The sequence below is a fragment of the Raphanus sativus genome, chromosome 5 (genome assembly GCF_000801105.2).
Source record: "Raphanus sativus cultivar WK10039 chromosome 5, ASM80110v3, whole genome shotgun sequence".
NCBI classification, from domain to species: Eukaryota; Viridiplantae; Streptophyta; class Magnoliopsida; order Brassicales; family Brassicaceae; genus Raphanus; species Raphanus sativus.
Genome location: NC_079515.1, coordinates 24,128,464 through 24,141,647, shown reverse-complemented (window position 1 = coordinate 24,141,647; position 13,184 = coordinate 24,128,464). Strand labels below are relative to the sequence as shown.

General features: G+C 32.7%; 2 protein-coding genes across 2 annotated transcripts; one reads left to right on the top strand and one right to left on the bottom strand.

Annotated features, from left to right (window-relative positions):
* The first annotated feature begins 3,043 nt into the window (after window positions 1-3,043).
* LOC108862526 (phenylalanine ammonia-lyase 2) lies at window positions 3,044-7,102 on the top strand. The gene is made up of 2 exons (XM_018636685.2): window positions 3,044-3,612; window positions 5,207-7,102. Exons 1-2 carry the CDS (start codon window positions 3,191-3,193, stop codon window positions 6,954-6,956), a joined length of 2,172 nt encoding a protein of 723 aa, XP_018492187.1. The 5' UTR covers window positions 3,044-3,190; the 3' UTR covers window positions 6,957-7,102.
* A 133-nt stretch (window positions 7,103-7,235) lies between these two features.
* Window positions 7,236-7,948, bottom strand: LOC108860965 (protein SMALL AUXIN UP-REGULATED RNA 16-like). Its single transcript, XM_018634796.2, has one exon. It carries the CDS (start codon window positions 7,890-7,892, stop codon window positions 7,497-7,499), a length of 396 nt encoding a protein of 131 aa, XP_018490298.1. The 5' UTR covers window positions 7,893-7,948; the 3' UTR covers window positions 7,236-7,496.
* Between the last annotated feature and the right edge of the window lie 5,236 nt (window positions 7,949-13,184).

The window sequence follows — 13,184 nt, the reverse complement described above, 5'->3', positions numbered from 1 at the left end:
AGATTTCACAGGTAGTGGAGATTATAGAAAATAATCGGGTTGAAGAGGAACTAAATAGTAAATAATCTTTTATGCAACATTTCACTATTATAATGATGCTACAATTATAGACTTTGATTTGTCAACTTTGACTCCCATTTTGCAACAATAAAACCGCGTTTTAGTCTTGTTGTATGAAGAGTCAATACATAATTTTAAATGTGGAAAACTGATGGTTGATAATATACAACGTAGTTAAGTACTTAAGTGTGTTGCTGAATAACTCGTCACTTTGCGAGCCTATCTCTTTGTAAACCTATCATCGTGTTAAATTTTAAGCTTACTTAACAAAAAAAAATTGTTAAGCTCAAGAAAATACAGATGCTTAATGTCTAAAATTAAGATACGACCGTTGAATGACGCATTCAGGATACTAAAGACGCTATTTAAATGGGGAAAGATGTCACCGTGAAGGGGCTAGTCTCACTAAATTTGTAGGAAGAAGCAATTATGCTCGTATTTCTTTATTTTGTAGTAATCAGAGTCGATCCCTTTTCAGTTCTGTTTCATGCATTCTGTTCATTTCCTGCTATCCTGATCAAAAAAATTAAAATCAAAAGAAAAGGTGTTCCTCTAATAGAACACTTCACCAGATCCTGCGTCCACATTCTTGTTGAGAGGAATTTGAAAACGTTAAATGGTATATTCAACTTATATGGTGATGTTGATGAAGAAAGGATCCGTTGATTGTTCTAAACATCTATCTATGATGCATGGTGTTTTCCTGTTTATTTGTTTTTCTTTAACTGTTGTCTTCTTAGTTTTTTTTTTTTTTTGCTAAATTTTTTACTATTAATGTTGTCTTCTTAGTTACACGTTCAGTGAAATATCTCCTTGAAAATAATATGCAAATAAGTGCAAGATCAGTTATGATTGTAGTTTCATGTTGGAGTCATCCCCTACTCCAATAATGAGAAAGAGCATGTACACATGCAATTGTTTGAATGAACCCATCTTACCAACCCATTACTTCTTTGAACCACATTACATAGCTTAGTTAATATAAGAGCAACATTATTGGTTAGTATCTAAAACAAGTATCTAAGCAAATTAATATTATTATTTTAAAATAATTTATCTATATAATTCAATTTTTTAAAGATTAAATTGATGACAATAAGTGGACACATGACATTAAAGGTTCTAATGAATTTTCTATAAGCTTCGATTTTAAAACTCATTACACTCTCTTTCCTATTTTTCTAATTTATTTCTTTATTTTTAAAGTGAATAACTCCTTGATATATTCTCTTTAGAATTGCTCTAAGAGCATCTCCATGAATGATATGTAGTGGGTTCGAATTCCAAGACAAATTTTTTTTTTTTTTTTTTTTTCGGTTTGGTTTAAAATATATATATATATAACCGATCAATCGCAGCCCGCCACGTCGCGTGAGGCCCATGAAACAGTTAAGAAACAGATTTACACAGAAAAAATTTCGCGAGATAGGTTTAAACTTTATGTAGGACCCATAATTATTTAATTTTTTTTTTTTGAAAAGGAAAAAGTTTGGGCTTTGAACCCCTAATGGAAATGGCCTAAAAATCTTTCATTTTCGTGTTCAATTGATTTGCATTAGCCATATTTATTTATGTAATATCTTTATAAAATGTTAGATATTTGTTTTTCGGCTACATATTAGCAGCAATTAAACTTCTAGTCCTTTATTTAGGCAGAACTAATTTTGCCGTCTATATCATTAAATTAGCTCAGAAAACACTTGTCCTTTTACTCATAGCATTTCACAAATAATGGTAAAAAACATTAACTTTCATTGTTGACCAAAAAAAAATTAACTTTCATTGAAATCAAACTTTCCCCCTGTATAAATATAGTAGTATCATTAACTTAGCCCAAGCTACTTAAATTTGGTTTTAGGTCAAATGATTGATCTTGTTAAAGCACCTTCAATGGGAATTCTTCGCATTGGAGCTTTTAAAACATGTATTATGTATATATATATATATATAATATATATACATACATATTATTTTTTGGGTCTAAATATTAAATATATACATGCGTATATATAATACATGTTTTAAGAGTTTTAATGGGAAGAACCCCAATTGAAAGTGATCTTATACACTGTAACTGAGTATATTTTTTTGACTAAAAATGAATATATTATTGGTGAATAAAGTTCCTTATACCAAAACAAATTCAAAGTAGAATATCCTAGTATCTTTTTTTTGTAACAATAATATCGTAGTATCTAACCCATACAAAATATAATAAAAGTATTAAAATATATATGCATATATAAAATAATTCATGATGGTTTGGTTTAGTTCGATTTCGACGATTTAGTGGGTATAAGACTATTGTTTAATCTAAGAAATCTTGTACGTTGTTGATTTTGATTTAGTTCGATTAGGTTTTCGATCGATTAACACCCCCGAGCCCCCATTGGTCTAACAATATAATAAAGCACCACCATACAAAAAATAAATGCAAGATGTATTCAAGTTTTAGATGATAGTTTTATAAAATGAAACAGTATTGTTATAGGTTTATGAATCGTTGACGACATATATATACATATTTTTATATATATTGAACTCTTTCCATTTTCACACAAAATAGAACATAATATTACATAGTTATTCTCTTGATTATATATTAAAATTGACGTTGAAATGTTGTGTTATATTTGGTGGGCACTTGGAAAATGACTACTACGTTCTTACACATTTTCCTTGGGTAAAAAGTTAAATACGTTCTTACACATTAAACCTACTCCCATATTCATCCCAAAACCATAATCACTCGTAAAGTCTCACCAACCGCAAAACGCTGTTTCCCTTCAGCCACCAGCCACGACCACCTTTTTCAAAAGAGGTACTTTGCGGCTTAAACCAAACTCACGTTTTCCATTGTCAACCGTTGGATCCTCACTCGTCATCCAACGATCATCGTTGAACTCTCACCCACCCCTCATTGACAAAACTTGTTCACTTCTCTTGTGCTTACCTAACATTAAACACTACTTCAATGTCTTCTTATTTAAACCACTCTTCTCCCTTCTCTTCTTCCTCAGGAACACAACAAACTCCAAATAACTTCACCTACAATTCAAGAATCTCTCTTCCTTCACCTACAATTCAAAAGATCTGATCCTATATATTTAACAGAAAAGGTCATAAACCAATGGATCAGATTAACGGATCAGTTCACCAAAACGGCAAGATCGAAGCCATGTTGTGCGGCGGAGTAGAGAAGACCAAGGTGGCTGTGGCCGCGGATCCGTTGAACTGGGGTGCAGCGGCTGAGCAGATGAAAGGGAGTCACTTGGATGAGGTGAAGAGGATGGTCGAGGAGTACCGTAGACCGGTGGTGAATCTCGGGGGAGAGACGCTGACTATAGGACAAGTCGCGGCTATCTCCACCGTAGGAGGAGGTGTTAAGGTTGAGCTAGCGGAGGCTTCGAGAGCTGGCGTGAAAGCTAGTAGCGATTGGGTTATGGAGAGTATGGGCAAAGGTACCGACAGTTACGGTGTCACCACCGGTTTTGGAGCTACCTCTCACCGGAGAACCAAAAACGGCACCGCATTGCAAACGGAACTCATCAGGTAATTAACTAAATTCAATATTAGTAAATCATATATTAATTACGAATCACAAGTCATTATAAAACGTAAGGAATGTGGTCAACACTATTTTTATTTTCGATTTTCGTTTTATAGATTTGGTGTTGGAATGAGAGAAATAAATTATTTAGTGGATTAAGTGGATAAATGGCAGAGATTATTTGGGGCTTTATAATTGTCACTGAATATAGTCACGAGGAATAGGTTTTTTTTTGGGAAATCGGCCAAAAAAACACTGAACTTTGTAGAAATTGCCAACAAAAATCTGTACACTTGTCTGGCCAATAAAAGCCTGAACTTTTGTTGTTTGGATCAAATGGCAAGGTATTTTACCACTATGCTAGTGGCACATTCAATGTATGAACAAACACGTTTACTTTTATTTGGTATTGATTTTGAATATAAAAAATTCTCTAAAAACTTAAAAGGTCTTTAGAATTCCAAAATTTTGAAAAATAAAGAAATTTTTTATAAAATTAATTTTGAAATTGAAATTAAAAATAAAATTTTATTTTTACTTTTAAAAATCAAAAATCTTCCAAATTTTACATTTTTAAAAACAAATTCCAAAAAAGAACATTTTCATTTAAGATTAAAAAAATTGAAAATAAAAAAAAAATCGAAAAATAACAAAAAAAAATTATAAAGAAATTTGAATCTGAAAATAATCAGAATCTATAAAAAATAAATTTTTTTTTTATAAAAATGCCAAAAGGAAAAATTTTCATTTTTCAAATTATTAAAAGAAAATTTGAAAAAATAAAATAATTCGAAAACTAATTAAAAAAAAGTGATAAAAATTTTCAAATCTGAAAACATATAATAAGAAACTATAAAAAAATAAATAATAATAATAATAATTAAAAAAAATTATAGTTTCTGATTATATGTTTTCCGATTTGAAATATTTTAACTTTTTGGAATTTTTTTTCGATTTTTTTTTCAATTTTTTTATAATCCGAAAAATGAAATATTTCTTTTTTGGAATTAATTTTTCAGTTTTTAGAAATTTTAAAGATCTTTTTAAGTTTTTAGATAATTTTTTTTATATTCAATCAGTACCAAATATAATTAAATGTGTTAATAGTTTCATTAATTGAGCCATTAGCCTAGTGGTAAAGAACCTTGGCATTTGGTCCAAACAACCTGGGTTCAAACCCAATGGTCGACTTGATTTTATTTTGAAATCATGTAAAACGACGTCGTTTCATCTTATTTCAAAACGACGTCGTTTCACCTAACACCAACATTTAACGATGTCATTTTTTTCTGTTAAATTTGCTGACGGCGTGCTAAATTGGCAAGTCAACGAAAACATTGTTAATTAATTCTAAAGTCAATGAAAAGTTTGTGTTTTGTTTGACCAGCCCATATGTTCAGGTTTCTTTTGGCAATTCCTGCAAAGTTCAGTGTTTTTTTGGTCGATTTCCCGTTTTTTTTTCATTTGCATGGCAAACACGTCGCTCGGCTAATCAAATCAATTCGGGTCGGTTCGGGTCGGGTTTAGGTCCAACAATTGTTTTGTTTATTTTATTTTATTTATTTTAATAAATGTTATTTGTCGGTTACGTTTCAGATTTTTGAACGCCGGAATATTCGGTAACACGAAGGAGACATGCCACACCTTACCGGAATCCGCCACGAGAGCCGCCATGCTCGTCCGAGTCAACACACTCCTCCAAGGATACTCCGGGATCCGATTCGAAATCCTCGAAGCCATCACCAGCTTCCTCAACCACAACATCTCTCCATCACTCCCCCTCCGCGGAACCATAACAGCCTCCGGCGATCTCGTCCCCCTCTCCTACATCGCCGGCCTCCTCACCGGCCGTCCAAACTCCAAAGCCACTGGTCCCAACGGCGAATCCCTAACCGCCGAGGAAGCCTTCCAACAAGCCGGAATCGCCTCCGGATTCTTCGATCTACAGCCCAAGGAAGGCCTAGCGCTCGTCAACGGCACGGCGGTCGGATCCGGCATGGCGTCGATGGTTCTATTCGAGGCGAACGTCCAATCGGTGCTAGCGGAGGTCTTATCGGCGATCTTCGCGGAGGTGATGAGCGGGAAGCCTGAGTTCACCGATCATCTGACTCACAGGCTGAAACATCACCCCGGACAGATCGAAGCGGCGGCGATCATGGAGCACATACTCGACGGAAGCTCGTACATGAAGCTAGCGCAGAAGCTCCACGAGATGGATCCGTTGCAGAAGCCGAAACAAGACCGTTACGCCCTCCGCACCTCTCCTCAGTGGCTCGGCCCTCAGATCGAAGTGATCCGTCACGCCACGAAGTCGATCGAGCGCGAGATCAACTCCGTTAACGACAATCCGCTGATCGATGTGTCCAGAAACAAAGCGATCCACGGTGGTAACTTCCAGGGGACGCCGATCGGAGTCTCGATGGATAACACGCGTTTGGCGGTTGCTTCGATAGGGAAGCTCATGTTCGCTCAGTTCTCGGAGCTTGTTAACGATTTCTACAACAACGGTCTTCCTTCGAATCTAACGGCTTCGAACAATCCGAGCTTGGATTACGGATTCAAAGGAGCTGAGATCGCTATGGCTTCGTATTGCTCTGAGCTTCAGTACTTGGCCAATCCTGTCACGAGCCATGTTCAGTCAGCTGAGCAGCATAACCAAGACGTTAACTCTTTGGGGCTCATCTCGTCGCGCAAAACGTCGGAAGCTGTTGACATTCTCAAGCTCATGTCGACGACGTTCCTCGTCGCGATATGCCAGGCTGTTGATCTGAGACATCTCGAGGAGAATCTGAGACAGACGGTGAAGAACACGGTCTCTCAAGTGGCGAAGAAAGTGTTGACTACTGGAGTCAACGGTGAGCTGCATCCTTCGCGCTTCTGCGAGAAGGACTTGCTTAAGGTCGTCGATCGTGAGCAGGTGTTCACGTACGTGGATGATCCTTGTAGCGCCACGTACCCGTTGATGCAGAAGCTGAGACAGGTTATTGTTGACCACGCTTTGTCTAACGGTGAGACTGAGAAGAACGCGGTGACTTCGATCTTTCAAAAGATCGGAGCGTTCGAGGAAGAGCTGAAGATGGTTCTTCCTAAAGAAGTGGATGCGGCTAGAGAGGCTTATGGTAATGGAAACGCGGCGATTCCGAACAGGATTAAGGAGTGTCGATCTTACCCGTTGTATAAGTTCGTGAGGGAAGAGCTCGGAACGAAGTTGTTAACAGGAGAGAAGGTTGTGTCTCCGGGAGAGGAGTTTGATAAGGTGTTCACTGCAATGTGTGAAGGTAAGATCATTGATCCGCTGATGGATTGTCTCAAGGAATGGAACGGAGCTCCGATTCCGATATGCTAAGACAGCATTCCTCTGTTTTTGTTCTGTTTTTGCTTTGTCTAATTTTATATGTTTGAATCAAATGTTTTACCACTGAGTGATTGTAATGTGAATGGTGTCATTTTGTATGATATAAATATATATATATGAAAATTTACGTGTAACTATTTGTGGATTTGACAGTGCTTCTGATTCTATCTTGTCTGGCTTCAAAATGTACTTTGTTCCCTGGTCGTTTATGTGAGTTTCTCCTGTGTCATAGAGCAGGCTTTAGCGTCATATGAAGCAACCAGTTCTGAAACGTTTTGCTTTATGTCTTGTCTTGAAATGGTGCGAGAGAAAAAAAACGCAATCTTTGTTAAAGTTTAAATGTTGCAACATTTGTAGATGTTTGCTTTTTCTCAGTGACTCTTGCTTATGCTTAACAATATTATTAATCATACTTAGTGACGAAACTCTTACTTAACTAGTGTACACCATTATCTAAATCAACATTAATTCTCTCTGGAAACATAGATCCACATATGATAAACCAAAAATCATATGAATACATCTCCAATCTTACATGTACATACCAATGCAGTTCATTTGATGCTGAGGAGCGCCACTGCAACGAACAACATCTAGGAAAGTGTTTTCATCGCATGGAATCCATAGTCTTGATGAGTCAGAACTGAAATCATAAGCATCTTGAGCTTGATCAAGCAACGCCTTGAAGACTGGATGTTTAAGCAAACTCATCTTTATCACAAACCTCTTGTAATCATCACCCACATACACTGCCAAATGTCCTCTTGGGACATCTTTAGGTATTGCTTCACTTTCCTTCTTGAATCCCCAAGATACCTTCTCGCAGCAACTCTCGCAGGAAGATGATGTACAACAAGGTATGACTATGGATTTGCTCTTCATAGTTTTCAATTTGTTTTCACAGGCTTTTATGAACTTGTTCTTCATTTTCGAGTATATAGAAGGAGAGAGGTCAAATGAGAATGATGAGTAGAGATAGAGATGGCTTTGTGATGAGAAGGACATGTCTATATATATAGATGATTGATTATGGAGCTTAGATAGAAAAGAATCCAAGGTCCATAGAGATATTAAATGCGATGTTTCTGATATGAGATGGGCAAGTTTTTTATATGATAAAATTCATCACGAGGGGTTTAGATTATGATAATAGTTTGCCATTTTGTTTTCACTCGTGCGGTTCCGTTATATTTGATCATCAAACTGATATTGTACGAACGTGCACTGCATTATTATACATTTGCGATTATGATATGTTATTTTTCACATAGGGATCAGAGTTGTAACTGAATTTCATGCATGGAGGCTTAGACCCCACAAAGAAAGAATAGTGTGAAGATAAGAGGTATGAAGGGAAGCGATGGGTTTCAAATTTTCTTGGACGAAGTGTGATCCTAAATTTATGATTCACGGACTGTCTTCATTTAGAAAGATAGTACACAAGATCCGATCTAGGCTCTAGTTTAAGTGACTTGTTACAATAAAATATACTTATTTTAGTATGACAATTGTGTAGTTTGGGTTAAGTCATTTTGCATAAATGCAATATCCATTTATTGTTGAATGTAATATCTGATAATTGATTATGATCAGTATTGTCGAGTTGTACCTATGATAATAAGCTATCTGTGTATGTAGGTCTGGTCCTTAATATCTAGGGATTCGGGTAAAACCGTTACTATGCGTGGAATTCAAGTGCCAATTTTTGCAGGGTCCAATATGATTGGGACACAGAACAGAGCCAGAAGAGAGTACTTATTTATTACTTATAATTCAGATTCATCCCCCAACCCCCCGAAAATAGCTGAGCAAAAGAAGAGCAATCATTCTCTAACACACAACTTCTGCAGAGGAGCTTATGTTATGTTATTTTTAGGTGTAAAAGTACATAGTCTGAAGTTAAACTCGTTTGACGTTAGAATAAAAGTTAGTTTTACTTTCAGATTTATCCTCTTAAGTCTCTTTACGAAACTATATATTTTTTTGTCTATAGATAACTTTTCAATGTTTTATGATTGATTCTATTCTCAAAACAGTTTAGATCATCAGTCTTTGAGCCGTAAAACTAAACATATCACCACCATGCTGAAGAGAATAACATCTTTTGTATATTAACTCCGCTGTGTATTTTCTCATGCATTTTAAGTTTTGATTCATGAAATAAGGTTTTGGACCAGACCGAAGTGATATATCATTAGACTCGGGACGGGTTAAGCTGGTTGAGATAAGAATGGGGGCCATTCTCTGAACTATAGCCTGGCATCTTCTGCATGAGATTTATTGTGGGAACGTGATTTCTTATAAAATATTATATGTCCTGTCGTTTGAGAACATACTTCTCACAAATAGCTCAAGTGATGACCATGAATGATTTATTAGTGTTCAAATTAGGTTTTCTTTGATATAACATCAAACATAACAAAGACACTTTTGAAGTTACATAGATGACTCTTTTATTCTTCTTGTATTTGATCGAAATCATAGCTGCTGATGAATATGTGAATAATTGTTGAGTTGCCATTATGTTACTAATTAATTTGGGATTTTAATTATGTTACTCCGTAGTGCGTGTATCTAACTACTAAGTCATACAAGTAAGAACATCGTTGATAGGGGTTTCTACAAAAAAAAAATCAAAATATAATAAAATGCATGTACCAAAAAGTAGTCCTGTGGATATCTCAAAACTTTAAAAAGTCCAACTTCAAAATTTATCTTTTGTGTATATATACATTTTTTCTTTTAAAAATATGATGTATTGATAAATGTTATATTCAACTATATATATGAATATATATACATTCAAGGGGACTTGAGTTTGAAAAAATTTCACTAAAGATACTAAGTACTAGCGACTAGCGACTCTTTTGGAACTGATGATTATAAGAAAATTTGAACCCTATTTTGACTAGAGATCTCTAGTTAATTTTGTTTAACGATCCAACCTATTTTGACTTTTATTTCTTAGTGTGGGAATTATAGAAAATAAAAGGCCATATATGAGCTAGAGAGCCATACCTTGTTACACCCGCAATTATTTGATTCGACTTTCCCATGTGAGTTTCCACAGTTACTAGCTGTCATTATTTTTCCCCGTGTCCCTCTATATATCACTGTTGAGCACACAAATTTTCAAGGTCATTTTGGGACCATTGGTTATGGGGTGATTGGTTGGATTATAACAGAGCTTTATTTTCTATATCTACAATCATAAAAATCATCAATCATGATTTATGTAATTTTTAAAGCTAAAACCAGAATTTTTAAAAATATGTTGTATGAGCCTTCTTTTCTAAAGAAAAAAATTATTGCTGTAGATTTTTTTTTTATTAATGAGAAAAAAAATATTTTTATTTTATTTTCTCATTAAGTTTCTACGGTAATATTAATTACAGTTACATCAAAAAAATTTACAGACTAAATTCAACAGTAAAACTTATATAGTTACATTCCAACCTATCACCCTTAAACTTTTTTAATGGGGAAAATCGCATAAAAAACCCTCAAAATGTCACTTATTAGCACTTTAAACCTTGAAGTTTTTTCACTAACACTTTTAACTTTCAAAGTGACTTTTGTATCATAAAAAACCTCCAAAACAAAAAGTTGATCGGTTCAGCAGGTAATTTTTCAAAATAATTATTTAATTAATAAAATAAATAAATAAATAAATTCAAATAATAAATAAAAAGCAAAGATTTTAATAAAATTCACAAAAATGAAAACATAATAAAAAATTAAATTAAAATTTTAGAAAATTAAATAATTTTCTAAAATTTTAACAAAATAAAAATAATTAAAATTTTAATAATAAATAAGATTAAATTCAAATAGAGAAGAACTAAATAAAAAGTTCAATTTTTTTTGAAAAAATAGAAAATTCAAAATTGAAAATAGTTTTTTTAATTATAATATTTTTTCAAAAATATATCATATCATCGTGGACAACAACAATTTCAAATATATCACTAATGACTTTTGTTTAATTTATGAGTTTTTATTAAATTTTACGATTTTATTTAATTTTCTGACTTTTTATTTTTTGTTTATTTTACTAATTAAATAATATTTTATTATTTAATAATATTATTTAAATAATATTATTTAAATAATATTATTTAATAATATTATTTAAATAATATTATTTAAATAATATTATTTAATAAGTAAATGAATCAAAAAATTAAATAAAAATCAAGAAATTAAACAAAAATCCTAAAATTTAATAAAAACTCATAAATTAAATAAAAATCAGAAATTAACTAATATTTGGAAAATTAAAATTCAAAATAAATGAGATCAAATTAAAAATAGAAAAATAAAAAAATTCATATATTTCAAAAAAATGAAAATTCAAAAGTTTGAAAATTTTTTTTTTGTCATTTTCAACGATGATGTTGGAAACTATCATTGCAGATATGACAATTATCGTCATTGTTAATGGTTATGTGAGAAACCATCATCGTCACTAGTGAATTTTGAATTTTCTATTTTTCATTTTTTTAAAAAAATTGTGAACTTTTTATTTAGTTCTTCTATATTTAAATTTACTCTTATTTATTATTAATTTTTAGTTATTTTTATTTTATTAATCTTTTAGAAAATTATTTAATTTTAAAAATATTTATTTAATTTTCTAAAATTTTAATTTGATTATTTGATTTTTTGTAAATTTTATTAAAAGTTTCGATTTTTACTTATCTTTTTGATTTTTTATTTATTTATTTTGTTTATTTTATTAATTAAATGATTATTTTTGAAAAATTACATGCTGAACCGGTCAACTTTTTGTTTTAGAGGTTTTTTATGATACAAAAGTCACTTTGAAGGTTAAAAGTGTTAGTGAAAAAATTTCAAAGTTTAAAGTGATAGTAAGTGACACTTTGAAGATTTTTTATGCGATTTTCCCTTTTTTAATGTAATTGTAGGAATTAAACGAGAAAGAGAATAAAAAGAAAATATATTACTACGTTAGGATATTTTTTTTTGCTTTAGAAAATAAAATTTCTACAACCATTTGCTTTAACTTTAAAAATTACATAAATCATGATCGACAATTTATTTAGTTGTAAAGAGAAATTAAAGCTAAAATCATTAATTTAAATTCAACCAATCACTCCCTTTGTATAGATCTAATTTGCAAAAAGAGGTTACTGTTCACAGATAAACTTTTTATTCGAATATATATATATATATTTCTTTTTACTATCTAACTACAGTAAAATTAAACCAATATATATATATATATATATATATATATATATTTTGTAAACTAAGATAACACACAATATTTGGTAGTAGATAACCATTGGACGTAACCATTGGACTTAACAAAGAATTCTCGGTTGCTTCCTGCTTCCATATTTCTATGATAAAATATTTACGAAACCATGCATGATTTAGATTTTATTTAATTTTTGATTGATATGAAGTATCTTGACCGAAGTCTAACTAATCTTTTTAGAGAGTAAATAGTCTGTGTTTTCGAGTTTTGAATGAAGCCTATAATTACATGGCGCCTATCCAAGCGGACCAAGCGATGTTATTGTTGTGGCTTGTGTACCATTAGTATTGTTTCAAATTCTTTTCTTACCACTGCCATTATGCTACCATCGCATGGTTTTTATTTTATTTCGGAAACTGAATTTGTATTGTTTCAAATTCTTTTCTTACCATTATCATTATGCTACCATCGCATGGTTTTTATTTTATTTCGGAAACTGAATTTATTGAGGTAGTGGTGGATTCCAAAACCTTTGAAGAAAATAAAATGAGAATCAAGACGCGTCATGCTTACCTTGCACAACTCTGCCCTTGAGCTTTAGGAGATGCTGTATTCGCAGGTTCCGTATCCGAGTGCACGAGCAAAACACACTGTTTTCTGTTCGTGTATATTTAGCTGCTAGTCCGAAAGTTCTGAAAATTCACATTTTCATCGTTGATATTAATTCGATCCGGAACAAACTCTCCTCGTCTTCATAGGCATTCAAGCAGAAAGCCCATCGTGCTTATTATGAGCTTCATACAGGCCCAATAAGACCCAATTACAATGGTTGCTTTGTTTGAGTGATTTAGCTCTACCAAATCATTTGATGCGAGGGAATTAATTGCGATTTAGCCATTAGCACGATGGGACAGCGATCCTAATTGCTATGTAGTGGGATTAAATCATTCGGAAGAAGAGACAGTTGTCTCAAATTTATTGCATGCTTTTGAGAG

Coding starts and splice junctions, on each gene's coding strand:
- LOC108862526 (XM_018636685.2), top strand. CDS start 3,191: ATGGATCAGATTAACGGATCAGTTCACCAAAACGGCAAGATCGAAGCC. Junction 3,613..5,206: donor TTGCAAACGGAACTCATCAG/GTAATTAACTAA, acceptor GTTACGTTTCAG/ATTTTTGAACGCCGGAATAT.
- LOC108860965 (XM_018634796.2), bottom strand. CDS start 7,892: ATGAAGAACAAGTTCATAAAAGCCTGTGAAAACAAATTGAAAACTATG.